This window comes from Callospermophilus lateralis, chromosome 7 (assembly GCF_048772815.1).
Source record: "Callospermophilus lateralis isolate mCalLat2 chromosome 7, mCalLat2.hap1, whole genome shotgun sequence".
In the NCBI taxonomy this organism is placed as follows: domain Eukaryota; kingdom Metazoa; phylum Chordata; class Mammalia; order Rodentia; family Sciuridae; genus Callospermophilus; species Callospermophilus lateralis.
This window is the reverse complement of record NC_135311.1, coordinates 35909463-35930015: the sequence shown is the minus strand read 5'-3', so window position 1 is coordinate 35930015 and position 20553 is coordinate 35909463. Positions and strand designations below refer to the sequence as shown.

At 36.6% G+C, this 20553-nt stretch overlaps 1 protein-coding gene and 1 long non-coding RNA gene across 2 annotated transcripts in view; one reads left to right on the top strand and one right to left on the bottom strand.

The window, feature by feature from the left end:
- Positions 1–19815, bottom strand: part of LOC143404930 (flavin-containing monooxygenase 5) — a 39690-nt gene extending 19875 nt beyond the window's left edge. Inside the window, exons 1-4 of the mRNA XM_076863229.1 lie at positions 19759–19815; positions 19359–19536; positions 2941–3129; positions 880–1042 (exon numbers count right to left, since the gene is read on the bottom strand). Of these exons, the coding sequence (XP_076719344.1) occupies positions 880–1042; positions 2941–3129; positions 19359–19493 (487 nt within the window). The 5' untranslated portion in view covers positions 19494–19536; positions 19759–19815. The remainder of the gene's footprint in view (positions 1–879; positions 1043–2940; positions 3130–19358; positions 19537–19758) is intronic.
- LOC143404939 (uncharacterized) overlaps positions 1–20553 on the top strand; it is a 103490-nt gene that overhangs the window by 27091 nt on the left and 55846 nt on the right. The gene's annotated exons all lie outside the window — the stretch shown is intronic.

Here is a 20553-nt window from a genome sequence, read left to right as displayed (position 1 = left end):
TGGTGTGACACTACGTCATGTGCAACCAGAGAAATGAAGAGTTGTGCTGCAAAAGTTGTGTTATACAATGAATCAAAATGCATTCTGCTGTATGTATACCTAATTAAAATAAATAAATTAATTAAAAAATAAAAAGGAAAATCAAAGTTATTGTAAAGCTAAATACAATCATGTGTCACTTGACAGATATACATACATTCTTAAAATTTTACTGTAAGTTGGTTTCATCATTGTTAAAAATCACAGAAGTACCTACATAAGCCTATATTGTATGGGCCAGCCACTCAATATGGCCTCTTGATGCAATCAAGATCCACAATAATCATGAGACATGTGAAGTTATTGCTGGTGTAACATGGCAGGCAGTTTTACAGTAAACTTTTCTATAAGTAGAAGGACTACACACCAAAACAAATATATAGCACAGTAAATACGTAAACCAGTAACATAGTTGTTTATTATTAAGTATTATGTACCACATACGTAATTGTATGGGTTATAATTTTATACAACTGACAGAACAGAAGGTTTTGTACATCAGTATCACCATGATGTTATAATGGTTATGATACTATTCAGCAATAGAAAATTTTCAGTCCCCTTATAATCTTATGGGATCGCCATTCTATATGTACTCCAGCCTTAACTGAAATGTCATTAATTGGTGGCATGATTGTTTACAGACCTCTAAACTCTAAAATTACCATTAACTCTATTCCCCAAATGGCAGTAATACAAATTATTCCATCTTCAAGGGAACATGCATAATTATGCTCTTATTTCACCCCAAGGTAAAAATCACTCAGACCATAACCCTTCTATTTCTCAGGGTCATAGGCATGGCTCAAATGTCAATCTCCTTCCTAGAAGGTCACTAACCTGAAAAACTTTCCAGGGGTAAGTGAGCATTAGTGTGATGGCCAGTGCAAACCATGACTCCATCAAAGACATTAACCTCCTTTTTTCCTTCACACTCAGTGACCACCTCCCATTGTCCTGAAGTAGAGAAATCAGGCTGCTTCTTCACACTGCACACAGTAGTCTGAAAGAAAAGTGACATACACAGAGCCTGTACAGTGGGTATCTTCCCTGACATGATCTTTCCTGCAAAATGTTACACAAAGGGCTGATACCATAGGCACTATCACATCACTGGGGTCCTTGCAAGAGTATTTGATTTTCATCCTCCACAAAGAACAGTTTTGTTTGGGCCTGTGGTCTGAGTGAGAAAACTATAAGGCAGACAAAGTAAAACAGAGTTGACAGACCAGTGTATTCTCCTCTGCTTCTAGAAAAGTAGAAATTGCTAGGACAATAAGTCTCTACCTTAAGGCATTGCAGCACCTGAATAAACCTTGGATTTCTCCTGTACTTCTGTGGCACTCAGCATTAAACACCTATTTCTCCACTAACCTCAGACATCCTTAAACTCTCTGATGTCTTCTTATTCCCAAGTCCTGTTCTCTTTGACTAGGCTTAAACATATGACTATGAGGCTACCTTTACTGTTAGAGCAGGAACATATGTCAGTGGCTCTTATTTTTTATAAAGAAATCTCTGTTTGCCTTCTACATATGCCCACTTTACAAGTAACTATAAAGAAATAGGTTGTGAGATAGGGTAGTCAGTGGCATAATTTTTAGCTTTTCCAAAAAAAAAAAAAAAAAAGAATAAATATGGGTTACTCTGCCCAGCCAAAGGAAACATCAAGAATGTATTCCAATGTGCTTCTAAGGTCTTGGCTATAATGTCTTTGTTGACTAATAGAGACACTGTCTATGCTTTAACCATCCTGTACTATTTATATTTCCTGTCATGTGTTTTTACACAAGCTGGCTTTTCTACTTGGAACACCCTTTTATTCCTTCTTCATTTGGAGGACTCCTTCCTACTGAGGCCTCACCTTGGACATTGTATTCTCCAAAAATCTTTCCTGGAACTTGATTCCACTGCCCTGATGAGTTAAACATCCCTCTTCTGAGCTGCAAATGTATAGCTCTCTATAGCGCTTGTCACTTGGTTTATTACTTATATGTATAATAATAATTTTCTTCATTTTTCTCTGTCCTTAACTTAGACTTTTAAGTTACTTATGGTTTTTTTTTTTTGTCTTTGCATCATCATTGCTTAGTACAGTAATAAACTTATTCAAAAAGTGTCACTTAAACAAGTGAAGAGATGCACCACTGGGCTATAAATAACTGGCTTTGGAAATTGTCACCAGATGTTGCCACTTTATTATTGTTGCTAAACATAAAAAGGTGGAAGGTTTGGACTTTATGCCAGGTGATTTAATATGGCCATGATTATAAATTATGGGAAAATCATGGCAGACTTTAGAAAAGGAAGGAACCAAAAGTTATACAGTACAATCATCTTCTTTTACAGAAAATAAAGTTTTCTGTAAAATTCAAGTTGAGAAACTTACTTGTCTTAGGTTACTAATTAGTGGTACGAACAAGGGCCAGAATTCAGGGTTTTGTTTCCCAGTTCAATGTTCTACACTCTCCACCTGATTCAACGTCTTTGCTTTCTCAATAACTTCCCAGTCACTAAGTACTTTGTGATGATTATATAAAATAATATATTCAAAAGTGCTTCAGAAAGTATAAAAGAATTAAGAAATAGTGGACAAGTTTGGGGAACAGAAGGATTCAAAGTTCCCATACGTATTCATTCCCCTCATCTCCTTGATTATAAGCAGGGAATGTGAAATGAAGGCAATGAAAATGCTCGGGCAGGTATCTTTCTGTATCAGCAGCCAAAATATATGAGAGAGAGCTTTCCATGAGTATTTTAGAGAGAATAAACAAAGAGTTAAGTTTTTGTACTTGAGTATATCGCTCTAATATTTACATTTACATACTGGTTAATGAAGCCACATTATTCATTTACTTGGTGAACAACTTCAAACACAAAGACACCCACAAAACTGCCTACCTTGAACTGGATATACTTTAAAAGGTTGAAATCTTTGGCATACATCCTGAAATATTCTAGGATCTGGGAATTGTGCATGAAGTTAGGATAATGATCCGGGATGGGGTAGTCACTGAAGCACATCATCTCCTTAGAAGTATTGATGATCACTGATTTGTAAATACTGGCTCTTCCTTCTTCAGGATTTTCCTACAGTAAATAAGAAACATTTATGGCAACTTGTGAGTTAATTTCATGATTTACAAATAGCCAATCAACAGTTGAAAAAATTTCCTGAAATAAATGTCAATTCATACACATACATGACCTCCACTCATCTCCCAGTACTTGTGCCCCTGTGTAGTTCCTTCTCCTTGAATCTCAGTTATGTTTATGACTTGTTTTTGACTAACAGTTGAAATGGCACTGAATGACTTTCAACAATAAGTCATAAGTAGCCTTGCAGCTTCCATCTAGGTCTCTTAAAAGGCTCACTGTGGTGCAAGCCAGCAGCCATATAAGAAGTTAGTTTCCATTGGTGACCCAAGTACCTGACAAGGAGAAAGAATTATTATGGCCCATGGATTCAGAGGTTTTGACTCCATTGTTTTTGGCTTTAGGCAAGGCAGAACATCATGATGGAAGGGCATGGCAGAGGAAATCTTCTCAGTTATGGCAGCCAGAAATCAGGGTTAAGGGAAGAGGCCCAGGACAAGATATAGTCCCAAAGGGCAACTCTCCTGTCCCCATGATCTGCTTCTGCCAACCATGTTCAACCTGTATACACTATCCACCACTGCCTAGTAGTCCATTCAGGTGCCAATGAATTAATTTATTGATGAGGTCAGAGCCCTCATGAACCAATCACTTTCCAAAAGACCCACCTTTAGACAATGCTGCATTGGATAACAAGACTTGAACACATGAGTGTGTGTGTGTGTATGTGTATGTGTGTGTGTGTGTATGTATGTGTATGTATGTGTGTGTATGTATGTGTGTGTGTGTGTGTATGTGTGTGTGTGTATATATGACAGCAGAATGTATTACACTTCTTATTAAACATATAGAGTACAATATTTCATATCTCTGGTTGTATACAATTGTTTCTTCCCCTACCTGTACTTTGGAAAATAATGATCATCACATTCCAAAATCATTAATAACCCCATGCCTCCTACCTTCCCCACCAACCCCTCTGCCCTATATAGAGTTCATGATTTCTCCCATGTTCCCACCCTATCCAACTATGAATCAGCCTCCTTATATTAAAAAAAAAAAAACTTTTGGCATTTGGTTTTTTGGGGACTGCCTAACTTCACTCAGCATTATCTTCTCTAACTTCATCCATTTACCTTCAAAAACCATGATTTTATTCTCTGTTATTGCTGAATAATATTCCATTGTGTACATATGCCACATTTTTTTTTTATCCGTTCATCTATTGATGGGCATCTAGGTTGGTTCCACAGTTTAGCTATTGTGAATTGTGCTGCTATAAACATTGATGTGTCTGTGTCCCTGTAGTATGCTATTTTTAAGTCCTTTGAGTATAGACCGAGGAGAGGGATAGCTGGGTCAAATGGTGGTTCCATTCCCAATTTTCCAAGAAATCTCCATACTGTTTTCCATATTGGCTGCACCAATTTGCAGTCCCACCAGCAGTGTATGAGTGTACCTTTTCCCCACATCCTTGCCAACACTTATTGTTGTTTGTCTTCATAATAGCTGCCATTCTGACTGGAGTGAGATGAAATCTTTATTGTGGTTTTGATTTGCATTTCTCTAATTGCTAGTGATGATGAACATTTTTTCATAGATTTGTTGATTGATTGTACATCATCTTCTGAGAAGTGTCTGTTCAGGTCCTTGGCCCATTTATTGATTGGGTTATTTGTGGTTTTTTGTTTTGTTTTGTTTTTGTTTGGTTGGTTTTGTTTTTTTTTGTTTTGTTTTGTTTTGGTGTTTAGCTTTTTGAGTTCTTTATATACCCTAGAGATTAGTACTCTATCTGATGTGTGAGGGGTAAATATTTGCTCCCAAGATGTAGGCTCTCTATTCACCTCACAGATTATTGGATAGGCTGAATTAATATTATCAAAATGACCCTAATTCCAAAAGCACTATACAGATTTAATGCAATTCTGATCAAAAATCCCAATGACATTCATGAAAATTCATGAAATTCATCTGGAAAAATAAGAGACCTAGAATAGCTAAAGCAATCTTTAGCAGGAAGAGTGAAGCAGGTGGCATCACTATACCAGACCTTAAACTATACTACAGAGCAATAGTAACAAAAACCACCTTGTTTTGGCACCAAAACAGACTAGTAGACCAATTTTATAGAATAGAGGACACAGAGACTAACCCACAAAACTACAATTATCTTATATTAGAAAAAGGTGCCAAGAACATGCATTGGAGAAAAGATAGCCTCTTCAACAAATGGTGCTGGGAAAACTGGAGATCCGTATGCAACAAAATGAAATTAAACCCCTCTCTCACCATGCACAAAACTCAACTCAAAATCGATCAAGGACTTAGGAATACAGCCAGAGACCTTGTAAATAGGAGAAAAAGTAGGTCATAATCTTCATCATGTGGGATTAGGCCCCAACTTCCTTAATATCTCCTGTGATGCAAGAATTAAAATCAAGAATCAATATATGGGATGGACTCACACACATGAGCTTTTTGAGGATAGTCTAGATCTAAACTATACCAAAGTCTAACTACACTAAAACCACAATACTGTTAGGAAGCCCAACCTAGGCATGTTGAAGAAAATATCTAGGGTAGAGAAATATTCAACTAGAATGTCTAGCTATCCCATCTGAAGTTCTAAACATGTGTAAATCCAATCTTAGCTGTCATCAGATGGCAATCACATGAGATTTCAAGTGAGAACTTACCAGTTGAAAGGATAAGTCTCAAGAATTTTCATTTATATTGAGACATTGCTCTCAAGAAAATGTACTAAGTCTCTTTTCAGTATAAGTTGTTATTTACCCCATTTTTACTATTGGTAAGTAATAGTTATTTAAATGAGTAAAAAATGGGTAAATCAAAACATACTAGGGAGAGTATAAGTTAATACAATATTTTTTGAGTAATTTTACAATGTATAGAAAAGTCCTTGAAATTTCATAGCCTTTTAAAGAAATATTCAGACTTCTAAACAAAGATTTTTGTTGAAGGATGATAGTGTCAGCATTATTCATAAAATTAAAAGGAAGCAAATTAAATGCTTAAGAAAAAATAACTGAAATTTGTGAACCATTGCTCTAGATCCTTGCTATGCAAACTACCGTCTGTGGACCAGCACAAAGGGGATCACTAGGGAGATTGTTAGAAATGCATCATTTTAAGCCCTGCTCTAGATTTACTGTATCAGAACTGACATATTATCAAAATCCTCAATTGATTCAGATGCATACAAAAACAGAGAAGCACTGCTTTAGATGACATTAATCCCTAATTCAGTGTCTTCCTACCACAAACTCTTTGCTTCCTCAAAAATTTCCAATTAATTATTTCATGGGTTGATGTGATGATCTAATAAAATAATGCAATATGAACCCAGCATATTATTCTGTCACAAAATTTCACAGATCACATGTTTTCAAATCTGTTATATTTAAATTCTTTTTGATTATAGAAAATCACCTTCACCAATTCGGACACTCTTCTTTTTTATTACAGAAATTAATAAATAAGAAGAGAGTGGATATTATGAAATATTAAATGTCCACAAAACAGAGCATTGTATTTGTCCACAATTAGGTTTATTTTCCTCCCAATTCTTATTAAAGAATTATGTAGTCTAGGAATTTGAAATTGATTACACTCATTTGTCTGTCCCATAATCATGTCTTTTTGACTGCTAATAAAGTTTTCATGAGTCTCCTTTCAAGTCTTATCTATCTTACTTATTTCAACAAAGTATACATTCTAAGGTGTGGTTGTGACTATATCTCTCCCCTAATTAACATTTTAGCTGTTCACATTTCCTATAAAGTTCCTGTTTCTTGCTTAGAACTCAAAAGCCTCTATAATGTCTAGTAGACTTTATCTCCCCTATTGGATTATAATTCCTTTAAATTGTAGTCGTGTTTTTATTTCTAGAGTATCTAGAATTATAAATAGCCCTTAATAAATGTTTAATAAATCTATGTCAAATTGAATTGCAAAAGGTATGTATAGAAAAAGCAATTTTCACATAATACATAACAAATTATGAAATAGATAAAAATTTCATTCAAAACAACGTGAATGAGACATATTTGTGTCATATCTGAAATTTTCTAAGGAAAATTGTGGAATAATATAAAAGTCAAATTCAAAAAGATACCACTTTTATATTATTTAAATTAATTATTATTTAATTAAGTTTGTGTTAGTTAATAATAACTTAAAATATCCTCCAAATCCATGAATGGTTTAGTTATGTTACAGTATCTCAATATGATGTACAATTTATCTTTGACACTATTCCACAGGTGTTCTGCTAAATACAAAGAACATTCTGTTACTCTACTGCTTTTTGGCTTCTAATTCCTTCTGGAAACTAACATATTTATTTTAAAATTTAGTACATTTCACAATCTAGCCCAATATAACTTTTAGTCATCATTCAGTGTTCCCCTTAACAAATCCCATATTCCTAAATCATTAAATTATTAGCTGAAATATTCTAGTAGGCTCTTTTACAACTTCAAACTTTTGTGCATATTACTACTTCTTGAAAAATTCCTATCATTTGAGTCATATCAAATGTTACTTTTCTGATGAAGACTTTCCCGAAGTTCCATTGATCCTCCAAGTCCCCCAAACCTTTCAATTCATATTGCTACAAAAGCAGTGTAAACATACTATATTATTTTGCATTTGTTTCCATGATTTTAAGGGACCTGAGAGTATTATTATTATTAGTAGTAGTAGTAGTAGTAGTCTTATTATTCTTTATATTTCTGTCATCAACACAGTACCTGATATATATAGTGAATGATTAATGTATGCTTAGGAATGAATTAGTTATATAATTATGAGAATGAATTTGTAGACACCAAACTATGATGTCATTTCTTCCTATCTTGATATATAGATGCAGTGCAATACATTTTAGACATCAACAAACTGATTCTAATGTTTGTGTGGGAAGACAGAAGGCTAAAAATAGCCAGCTTTGTCCTTAAGTGTAGGCTGTGCATAGTAATCTTTTTTCAAAGAATATAGTATAGCAAAGGAAGAGAGATAAAAGGGATAAAGTTTACTCTGGAAAAATCTGACAAATTCCACTTTAAGGAACATACCACCATTAACAAAATAATGATAAGGCTTACTGACAAAATGTATCTTTGATATGACATAGTGAAAATGGTACTTTCCATTTTCAGTATTACTTTCAAAAATCTATAACCTCAGTGACCATGAGAAAACAGCAGAAAAATATCAATTGAACCATAATCTAAATATATGATATTATACATTTACTCAAACTCATAGAATGTGCAAAGCCAATAGTGAACCTCATGTAAACCATGAGCTGTGAATGATGGATAATCTGTCATTGATTGTAATAAATGTAGCACACTAAGGGGGATGATGATAATGAGGAAAACTGTACACCTATAAAGGTAGAAGCTCAATTTGTATAAACTTAAAACTGCTCTCAAAATAAAGCCTATTAAAGAATTTTTTTTTAAAGCGGGGGGGAAAGAGGGGATATAATGGAGTAAGTTGGAAATGAATGGATTAAAGGAATAGAAGGACAAAACAAGGAGAAAAATGACTCCCTTTCGGTGGGAGGAATGATGACTTCACAGTCTACAAATCCCATGGATAAGAGCACTGTTTGAACTGTAATTCTCAGTTCTGTTATCTGTATATTGAAATCAGATAGAGAACTTTTCAAAAAATACCAGATCCAGGGTTTTACTCCTAGAGATTCTTTTAAGTGCTCCCTGTTAATGTGTAGACAAGTGTGAGGATTGCCAGTAAGAGGTAGTATGCTGGCCCTGGAGAGTTCACAGCACTAGTTTACTCCGTCAACTTCAAAAATCCTTTCTGCATATGTTATTAGCTAAACCGCAAAATGCCTGAGGGCAGTGGGAGGAAGCTATTTCTCTGTATCTCTGCATCCTCTAGAGAGAGTTTCAGGTTCAGAATGTCTCTGTCATAAACTATTACTGATCTTATTTTAAGGATGCAATGTCATCCTCATTTATGATCTGGGCAAGCTGGGGTAGAAGCTGTAAAACCTTGCTCCTTCACATCAATTGTGTATTAGAAATACCTAGCAGAGAGCTTTATTGGGACTCCAGAGCAACACAATCAGAATCTAATGAATGGACTGACATCATTTTTTGTTAATGTTACCCCAGTGCTTAATTCTTTAGTGTGCAGTAAAAGCTGATAGCTGTTCCCTTTTAAGTGTTTTTTAAATCCATTTATTGTCTTATTCTTTTTTTTTGAGAAAGGAGGAGTTATAAAATTTATAGTTTTTTAAAAAAACATTTCATTTAAGGGTGTTTATTAATTTTCTATTTTAAATTAAGATTAAACAGCAACATTTTATATTACATTATGTCCACATAGTATCTATTTGTCTATATAAATTTACTATGTGATGTAGTTATCTGATCAGCAGCATAAATATTACTTAGGGCTTGTTAGAAATGTAGACTCTTGGTATACCCTAAATTAATTCATCCGAATCTCCAGTAATTCATGTGTACATTGAATTTTGAAACGCATGGTCTAGCATGCTTTCATGATTTTTAACAATGCAGTTTGACCAAAAAGTAGCAAAGATTATTTTATAGCATTGAGTACTTATTTAATCCTCAGCATTTTGTAAGAAATTTATTACTTTTTGTTTTAATATGTATTTTTAGTGGTAGGTGGACACAATACCTTTATTTTTATGTGGTACTGAGGATTGAACCCAGTGCTTCACATGTGCCAGGCAAGCCCTCTACCACTGAGACACAGTCCCAGCCCAAATTTATTACTTTTTAATGCTATTGCATTCATAAGTTAACGTAAAATAAACTGATATATATCACATTAGCACCTACTTTCCAACATAAATCTTATTTAATGTTAATGAAGAGATCAAGAATTAATTGAAATTAATGTCTTGAGAACTTATATGATTATTATTAGAAAGTATTCAGCTATACAAAAAGGAGGCAATACCAGTTTGGCAGGTAGAACATAAAAGGAAAAGAGAGAAGAAAATACAAATGGTGGTATCTGAGAAAACACTTGTTTGGCAGATAGAAAAAAGAAAAAGGAATCATGATAGGTAAGTTTAAATGGTACTGAAAAGAAAATAAAAATATACTGAATCCCAGGAACCTGTCAAAGAAAGGAGAAAGTGAAAGCCCTGAATTCCCAGTGTTCTTACTGAACATCTGGCAGTGCAGGTGGAATTCCAAAGTGCTTAAGCCAGTTCCACACATGAAACCACTAACAAATTATAAAAAAAGCGTTTTTGTTTTTTTGGTTTTTTGTTTGTTTTGGTGTGTGTGGGGATGTGTGGAGAGACAACTAGACTCCAAAAACCAAGCAAGGAAATGATAGAGAGGCATGTCTCAGAAAAAATTCTCAAGGTAACCACCAACAGCACATAAAATATGTTCAGTCCAACATTAAATGTTGTTTATAATACCCTAGTCTCCATAGCTTTGTAACTGTGGAAAATGTGAGAAGGAAGGTCTCAGCTCCATAAACATTCTTAGCAGCCACTCAGGACAGTTTCCTTCTCAGGAATCTATACATTAAACATAAATATATTGGAAAGCTAATATGTGCCAGGCATCATTCTTGGTCTAGAATATAATGGTGAACCATATAAGTATGTCTGTGTTACAAGAAGTTAGAGCATTATGATGAAACAGTTTATTCTTTTCAAGGAAGCAGTTCATAAGGTGTTGAAATTTTGCCCAGATGCTGGGAGCCACAGCCAATTAATATGATGCATGGCATTTTTGATTGAAAGGTGATGCCAGCTAGCCATTGAGATGATACGATTATGTTAAAAAGTACATTCATATGGATACCGGACTCCTGCTGCGGGACTCCTGGAGAGTTCCCATTGGTTGGGAAAGTGCAGTAGGAGGGAATTCCGGGGAGGCGCTTGCGCTAGAGTTCCGGGAAGGAACCAGAGAACACCGCGTGGGTGGATCGGGAAGCTTCCCGGGCGGACGTGTTATTGGCGGTTCTTTCAAATAAAGTTTGTTCCTGTTTGAGTGGCTCGTGATCTTGTGCCCAGCCAGACAGCGGCAACTGGTGGCCCGTACGGGGAGCGCCTGAAGCTTGGAGGTGAGTAAAATTGCTCGCCCCTGAGGGAAGGCGACAGAATGGGTGACCATTTCAAAAAACAATGTGTTCTTCTTTTGATTTATTTTGTTTTTGTTTCAAGCTGCCTATCCCTAGAATTTTCTCAGGCAAACTGGGAAAAATGGTTGGCTCAAGGCTTGAAGTTGTTTGGCCCGGAGAAAGAGAAAATTGATACAACTATTCTTTGCTCCGTTTTTGTTTCATTCTGTTTCGGCTTTGTTTTATGCTACCTTACTGGGTTGCGTTACCTTTATAGTAGATTAGAAACTAGTAAAAAACAAACCGAAAAACTGTTAAGTAAATTGTTAGAGGTCCAAACTGTGGTAGAAAACATGTCAGGTCAAGCAAAAGAGAAGGTCTCTCCAGCTAGTCAGACAGAGGAAAATTTGAAAAAAGAAAGCTTAGAGGAAAAACGACCATCAGTTGGGGAGTTACAACAAGAGGCTGCTACTAACTCCGTTCTATCACCAGAGGGCGTAAGAGCTGAGCGGCCCTCAATTCCTGTAGTTAATGCACAAAATCCTAAGACAAGATCCCAAAGACTAGCATGCCCTGTACTTGAGCAGGCAGAAGGGCAACGAATTCATCGCGCTCTAGATTTCAAAACAGTAAAGCAATTAAAAGAGGCTGTAACAACCTATGGCCCGCAAGCACCCTTCACCATAAGCATGGTTGAATCTATTACCAACTTAGACATGACACCAGCAGATTGGGCTAACATGTGTCGATCTGTGCTAAATGGAGGACAATATTTGTTATGGAAGGTTGCCAATGAGGAATTCTGCATGGAGACAGCTAGGCGAAATACAGCAGCCGGTTACCCTCAAAGAAATCTGGAGATGTTGTTAGGAAAGGGACCTTATGAGGGTCAACGGCAACAAATTAAATATGATCCTGGTGTATACGCACAAATTGCTGCAGATGCAGTTAGGGCATGGAAAACTTTACAGGGGCATGGAGATTTACAAGGACAGTTATCTAAGGTAATACAAGGAACTAACGAACCTTACGCTGAATTTGTAGATAGGCTTATTCAGACAGCTTCTAGGATATTTGGAGATGTAGAACAAGCAATGCCATTTATAAAACAACTGGCTTATAACCAAGCAAATCGTTGCTGCAGAGAGGTCATTAGACCATGGAAACATAAAGATTTAAACACATATATTAAATTATGTAGAGACATTAATGAACAAGGACAAGTCTTAGCAGCAGTACAACAGGCTTTAGATGCCAGGCCAAAAACATGCTACAATTGTGATCAGACAGGACATTTTAAAAGGAATTGTCCCATAGGAGGAGGGTTTAACAAAGCTAGGTATCAAAGGAATAGAATACCAGGTATTTGCCCACGATGCCGTAGAGGGAGACATTGGGCTAATGAATGCCGTTCTCAAACTACCATAGAGGGCACTCCGTTATCAAAAAACGGACAAGGATCAAGTGTTTACCCACGATATCGTGGAGAAAGGCATCAGGCTCCATTGCCAAAAAACGGACTGGAGGGCCCAATGCTCCGGGGCCCAAAACCACAAATATACGGGGCAATGGAGGAACCCAACAGCACCATCAAGGTAGTGCCCAGGACACATTATCCATTAAATCCCTCATCAGACAAACTAGAGGGAGCGCAGGGCTGGACATCTGCGCCTCCGCAAGAGCAGTACTAACTCCAGAGATGGGAATTCAAATTATTCCCACAGGAGTAAAAGGACCTCTTCCCCAAGGAACGGTAGGCTTATTATTGGGACGCAGTTCTTCCACACTAAAAGGACTTATGATAAGTCCCGGGGTAATTGATCCCGATTATGAAGGTGAAATAAAAATTATAGCTAGTTCTCCAAGAGACATATCAGTTATCTCACCAGGGGATAGAATAGCACAGTTACTAATAATACCCAGCCTACATGATAAATTTTCTAGTCGTACTGTAGAAAGAGGTACCAGGGGATTGGGCTCCACAGGTGTAGATTGGGCTATGCTGTCTTTAAATTTAGATTCTCGCCCCATGCTAAAACTAAATATTCAAGGATACGACTTTAATGGGCTACTGGACACAGGTGCAGACCTTAGCATCATATCTAGTCAGGAATGGCCAAAACACTGGCCATTACAACAAGCCACTCAAACGCTTCGAGGCCTAGGAGTGGCTACTAATCCCCATAGAAGTGCAATGGTATTAGATTGGAAGGATCCTGAAGGATGTGAGGGAACTATACAGCCATATGTATTGGATCATCTTCCTATAAATTTATGGGGACGAGATGTCCTAGATCAATTAGGTTTAACGTTAACAAATAACATCAATCCTAATGCGCCCACTACTAGGGCTAAACAAGGTTTTAAAAAAGAAAAAAGATTAGGAAAACAAGGACAAAATATAGCAGCACCAATTCAAATAGATCAAGGAACAGACAGACATGGGTTGGATTTTCAGAAAGGGCCACTGAGACAATAAAAATTACTTGGAAATCAGAAAGACCAGTGTGGGTTCCTCAGTGGCCCCTGACTAAAGAAAAGATACAAGTAGCCCATGATCTGGTTAAACAACAATTAGCGAAAGGACATATACAACCTTCCATATCTCCCCATAATACTCCCATTTTTGTTATTAAAAAGAAATCTGGTAAATGGAGATTATTACAAGATTTAAGAGCCATTAATAATGAGATGGTTATTATGGGACCTGCTCAATCAGGGATTCCCCAATTGTCTGCTTTACCAAAAACCTGGTATGTTTTAGCTATAGATATTAAAGATTGTTTTTTTTCAATTCCTATTCATCCTGAGGATAGTCCACATTTTGCATTTACTATCCCTGCACTAAATCATGAAGGTCCTGATCAGAGATATGAATGGAAAGTACTCCCTCAGGGGATGGCTAATAGTCCAACTATGTGTCAAATTTATGTTAACAAAGCAATCCAACCACTTAGAAATCAAAATCCTGAACTACAAATATTTCACTATATGGATGATGTATTATTGGCACATAAAGATAAAAACATATTGCTGGAATGTTATGCCACACTTACAAACTTATTAAAAAATTATAATCTAGAGATAGCAATAGATAAAGTACAATTAAATCTTCCAATTAATTATCTAGGAGTCCTGTTATCCTCAACCATGGTCCGTCCACCAAAAATTCAAATACGAGTAGATCAACTCAAATCACTTAATGACTTTCAAAAGTTATTGGGAGACATAAATTGGATAAGGCCTTATCTAGGCATACCAACAGGAGAGCTAGGACCTTTATTTGATATCCTAAAAGGTCCATTAGATCCAAATTCACCCCGCATGCTAACGCCTGAAGCAAGAAAGGCATTAAAAATCATTGAAACATATATGGAAAATATGCACTTGGATAGAATTGATATAAGTTTGCCTTTATTATTTATTGTACTACCAACAAAAAATATTCCTACAGGAGTATTTTGGCAAGAAGGTCCATTATTGTGGATACATTTATCTTATTCTCCTAATACTATCCTTACTAGATATCCTGAGGCTGTAGGACAATTAATACTCAAAGGAATAAAAGCAGCAAAGGGAGTGTTTGGGATTTCTCCCAATAAAATTATTACTCCATATACTATGGATCAAATTGATGAGTTAGCCAATGAGTTAAATACTTGGGCAATAATCATGTGTAAATCTAATGTTTCATTTGATAATCACTTGCCATCTAATCCTTTGTTGTCTTTTTGGTCTAAGCATCCTGTAGTTTTTCCAAAAATGACAAGAAAGTCCCCTATCATGAATGCTCCAAATATATTCACTGATGGGTCAAATAATGGTACAGCAGCAGTAGTTACCCCTGATCAAACTTTTACATTTTTAGTACCCAAACAATCAGCTCAAAAGGTAGAGCTTAATGCAGTATTACAAGCTTTTATGATGTTTAAAGATTCTGTATTTAATTTATTTTCTGATAGTCAATATGTAGTTAATGCTATAGTATCCCTTGAAGATGCAGGTAGGATTTCCCCTTCTTCTACTGTTTTCTCTTTGTTTTCCACTATACAAAGTCTAATCTGGGACAGAAAAGATCCATTCTTTATAGGACATATCAGGGCACATACAGGATTGCCTGGAGCCCTTAGTTTAGGCAATGAATTAGCAGATAAATCTACACATGACATACATATTTTCTCCACAATAGAAGAAGCTATAAATTTTCATAAAAGGTTTCATGTCAATGCTAATACTTTACAAAAACGTTTTAAAATAACTAAAGAACAAGCCAGACATATAATAAAACAATGTCAAAATTGTGTGACATTTTTACCACAAGTTAATCTTGGAGTCAATCCTAGAGGACTGATACCTAACCATATTTGGCAGATGGACGTCACACACTTGCCAGAATTTGGAAAATTAAAATATTTGCATGTTACAGTTGATACTTCTTCTGGATTTTTGATGGGCTCCCTTCATGCCGGAGAAAAAACTAAAGATGTTATAGCTCATTGCTTACAAAATTTTGCCACTGTGGGCGTTCCAAAACAGTTAAAAACAGATAACGGTCCCGGTTATGCTTCTACCTCTTTTAAACAATTCTGCTCATCATTTGGCATTACTCACATAACAGGAATTCCATACAATCCACAGGGACAAGACATAGTTGAAAGAGCTCATCAAACTATTAAAATGTACTTATTAAAACAAAAGGAGGGAATTGGAAAGGGGTATATATCCCCCAAAGATAAACTTAAAATAACCCTCTTTACTCTAAACTTTTTAAATTTGGATTCATCAGGACTTAGTGCTGCGGAAAGGCATATGTATCCAAAAAATGTGCATAAGCCTAAAGTTCTTTGGAAAGATATTCTAACAGGACAATGGAAAGGTCCTGACCCAGTAATTGTCTGGAGTCGGGGCTCTGTTTGCGTGTTTCCACAGGGAGAACAGCAGCCGATTTGGATTCCAGAAAGACTAACTAAAACGATTTCTACAGATCAAAAAGAAGATAATTTGACTCAAATCCATAACAGCTGATATCCAGAACTCCAGCTTGGCCATTCTTACATCTGCGACTGATTAACCAGGATGCTTTTTTCAATATCTATTTTATTATTGCATTTTTCCATATCATAGGTTCTATTTTATTTTTGAGCTCATACAGACCTAGGTTGATGTTTTTCTGATCAGTTTTATTTTTTAACTGTGGAGTTTTTAACATTGCAATGGAGATTTCACCTAGGTGAAACTACAAGGCCTTTACTATTGTCTTATGTGTTGTATGTTATATGTGCACACTTCTGTTTTGTGTTATGTGTCTATATGTGCGTATGTCCATAGATCATATATGAGGAGTGCTCAAAAAAAAAAAAAAAAAAAAAAAATGGATCCAAGTACTTTTTATTATTCACGTCATTTTAATGGTTTAATTTAAATTGGGTAAACAGCTGTTAAAAATTATTTTAATATGTGTACAAATAAGCAGGTTAACAAATCTGTTTGTTTATTTTCATCTTTCCTTTTCATTATATTTAATAATTCTGTTCAAGATAATGTAAATTGTTCTAAAAAAAAAAAAAAAATGTTTTCTTAGTACCTGTTAAAATGTTACATTTTTTTTTTCTTTTTCTCTTTAACATCATTGTCAGAATTCTTATTTTTCATCCCAGTGCCGGTGAAGACAAAGATGAAACCAAACTACAACTTCTTCGATAATTATCACAACAAACTGTATAAACTGATACATCAATGATCTTGGGAGGAAATGGACATATTGATAGATTCCTCCACTTTGAACTGCTTACAAAACTTGCCTGGACTATGTATCACTTGTATGCACTGTGATCTATCCGTTGATACAACAAATTATGGTAATGCTGGCGTATCTTTGCTGATGTGTCACCAGTGATGCAATTTTCCCTAGGAGTCGTCAATTGATGTGGTGTTGTGGCATTTCTGTATCCTCCTCCCTTCTACTAGTGATGGTCTAATTTTGGGGGCCAACAGAGGTGAGGCAAACAACCTCACCCCCCCACTGGCACCAAGGCCAAATCTGGGGGCCAACAGAGGTGAGGCAAAGAACCTCACCCCCCCACTGGTACATAGGCCTATCCACAAGTATGGCTATATGCTGGATCGGTAGTCAGTGACGGGTATGATCCAATTGCAATGGTATCAACCTAAGACAGGAGGCTGACGCCTAAAGGTCAGTTTTCCAATGACGGGTAAGAACCATATGTTCAATTGGACAAACCTAACAGACACGGTCCCTAGCCACATTACTTGTTGCTTAATTAAACAGAAAGGGGGAGATGCTGGGAGCCACAGCCAATTAATATGATGCATGGCATTTTTGATTGAAAGGTGATGCCAGCTAGCCATTGAGATGATACGATTATGTTAAAAAGTACATTCATATGGATACCGGACTCCTGCTGCGGGACTCCTGGAGAGTTCCCATTGGTTGGGAAAGTGCAGTAGGAGGGAATTCCGGGGAGGCGCTTGCGCTAGAGTTCCGGGAAGGAACCAGAGAACACCGCGTGGGTGGATCGGGAAGCTTCCCGGGCGGACGTGTTATTGGCGGTTCTTTCAAATAAAGTTTGTTCCTGTTTGAGTGGCTCGTGATCTTGTGCCCAGCCAGACAGCGGCACCCAGAGGATAATTTTTTAAAAAATCCTCATGCTGTATTTTTAGCAGGTAATAACTTTAAATCACTTTATAGATAAAAACCAGAAATATGATAGTCAGACAGGATAATGGCTACCCTGCCAACATCATCCCTGCCTCAACTGATTTCATTCTTGTTCAATATTGCCAAACCTGGCTAGGATGCCTATGGAGACTCAAAATGTCAGTGGTCCCACTCTAGGCCTGAATAATAACTGACATGTAGCACTGTGCAGAGCTGGCACTTTTATAAGTGATTGACTCAATTATTTATTCACTTATTCCCCAGTATAACTGTAGAAAGTGGGTATTACTATTATCCCTTCTTAAAGATTAAAGATTAAAAAACAGTAGGCACAGAGAGGTTTCATGATTTGCCCAAGGCCATACTTCCTGTAAATGAGACAGTCTTTGAATCTAAAACAGTGTTCTTAACCTCTACACTAGGGTGTGACAGGATTCCAAGAGTAGAATTTTTTGTTACTAAAAATGAATTAACAGGTTTTTCAGCCCATGTCTGACTGATTCTGATAAAGACATAGGGATTTGCTAAGAAAATATAATTAGTTCTCAAAATGGAGCCAAGATATAATAATTATGTTCAACAAAGAAATATTATGATGCCACTTTTTTTAACTTGTTTTTTTTTTGGTAGTTCTAGATGGACAGAATTCACTGGTTCAGAAAATGAGTTTAAAAGCAATATGAATTAGAGATCAATGAAGGTGATTGATATTTTGGCACTTACTAAGCATATAATTTAAACAGTAATATTTTAAGTGGTTACTAACAAGTTGCAGCATTAGGTGCACATTAAACTTTAAACTTTAAAGCTGTATATAAGCAAGAACAAGAAAAATCCAGTTGCAGGTGTCCTCTGCACTCTGCCCTCTTCTGGAAAAAAGGACTTTGAACTTCTCAATGCAAGAAGCAAACAATACTATCAGATTTTATATTTTATTCAAGGACTAGAATTGTCAGAAATACCTGGGTTTTTTTTTAATAGGAAAAATAAGGTTAACGATTGAAGGCAGGAGGGGTGTTCCTAGAAGGAGTTGTTACCAGGTAATTCTAGCTCATTTACCTTTAGACATATCAGAAACAACAACTCTCCATTTTCTAATCCTTATGTGCTTTCTAATGTGTGTGGTTTTGATACTCATTCTCCCCTCCTCACCAGACTGTTTCCCTCTTCTGAAAAACAGCAAAACTAATGAAATAAAAATATTCTCTGTGGATTTCATAGACATTAGAAAAGGAAACAGAGTCATGTGTGACGAACTTTGCAGCCAACAGAGGGAAGAGAAACCTTCATAAAAGGTGGGGTGGGAGCATGTTAAGTCAACAGGCAGAATCAGGTTGGTCACTATTGAGCTCTCATATTACCTGACATGAGATAAAATATTGCATGCATCCAGTTGCAGGGAGGTACTCAAATATTAAGGGACAAGGAGACTTACCTGATACCTCCAGAGTCCTCCAATGTCATCAGTCCTTTCAAAGCAAACAGGTTCCAAGTCTTCATCCAGGCAACACTTGATAGAACAGAGCCCACAGACTCCAGCCCCAATCACACAGATTCTTTTCTTGGTCATGGTCTTTAGAGATCTCCACCTTGCTTGGGCAATGTCACTTGTCCTAAAGAAAGAACAAGAGACAGAAAGCACAAATCTGTCAACAGTTCTTAAGAAAGACAGCTGCCATGACACTAAAAAAAGAAAAAGAAAAATGCTGTTAACAATAAGTGATTTGGGGGAAGCCAGATTTGGTTGCCCTCTTTAGAAGGAATCTCCTGCACAGGATGGGGCAGCCCTGTGTCTACAAGAACCAGAGCTGAGAAGCTCTTCAGTGTCATCTTACTCTCTTTCCAGAAGCACCTGACTGATCCTTCAGCTGTGATCTGGAACTTCCTTGTTCTGCTGTTAGGAAAGAAATATAAATTAGGAAAGTACAAACAGCAGCAATAGCCCATGGGCTGGTGCTGTTTGGCCCCACCTCCTTTCAGACAACACCTCCAACCCCACTCATGAGCACCAATTCTCTCTCTCTTAATTGGAAGAAAACATGGTTTGAATCTGCTTTGGGCAGGAAAAAAAATCATCTACAACTTCTGTATTTTTCAGCTGCTATTGTTGGCAGTGCCTTTTTACTCCCTCTGGAGACAGAATAGTCTTCTAATCTCCTTTGCTTCCCTATCAGCTACAACCACTTTTTACTTCCTGCTTTTCCCTTAAAGTAATAAACTCCTACTACTGAAGTGAAACTATCAACAACTCCCAGTCAAGCTTGATACAAATGCCTAAGTGCAGAACACCTACATTTCAGGGGATCCATTCAAACAGGTGATTCTACCCCCTTCTCTGTGTCCTCCCCACCTCATATACTTGATCCTCAGACCTACACTACTGGGAGAAATTTACTTTAAAATCCCCATGCATGTTTTAAACTGCTTTTAGCTGAACTATAGCAGGCTTCATTTCAACACTTTTAAATATAGTAAAAAATAGATCTTTGACTCAGACAATCATTTTACTCCATCAGGAAGATGCCTGTCCAATATGTGGTCTGAATTATATTAAAATATAGTTAGCACAGAATGGGGAACACATGGTCTCCATATCACCTAATGGGAGAATGAAAGAAAAGAGGATCAAA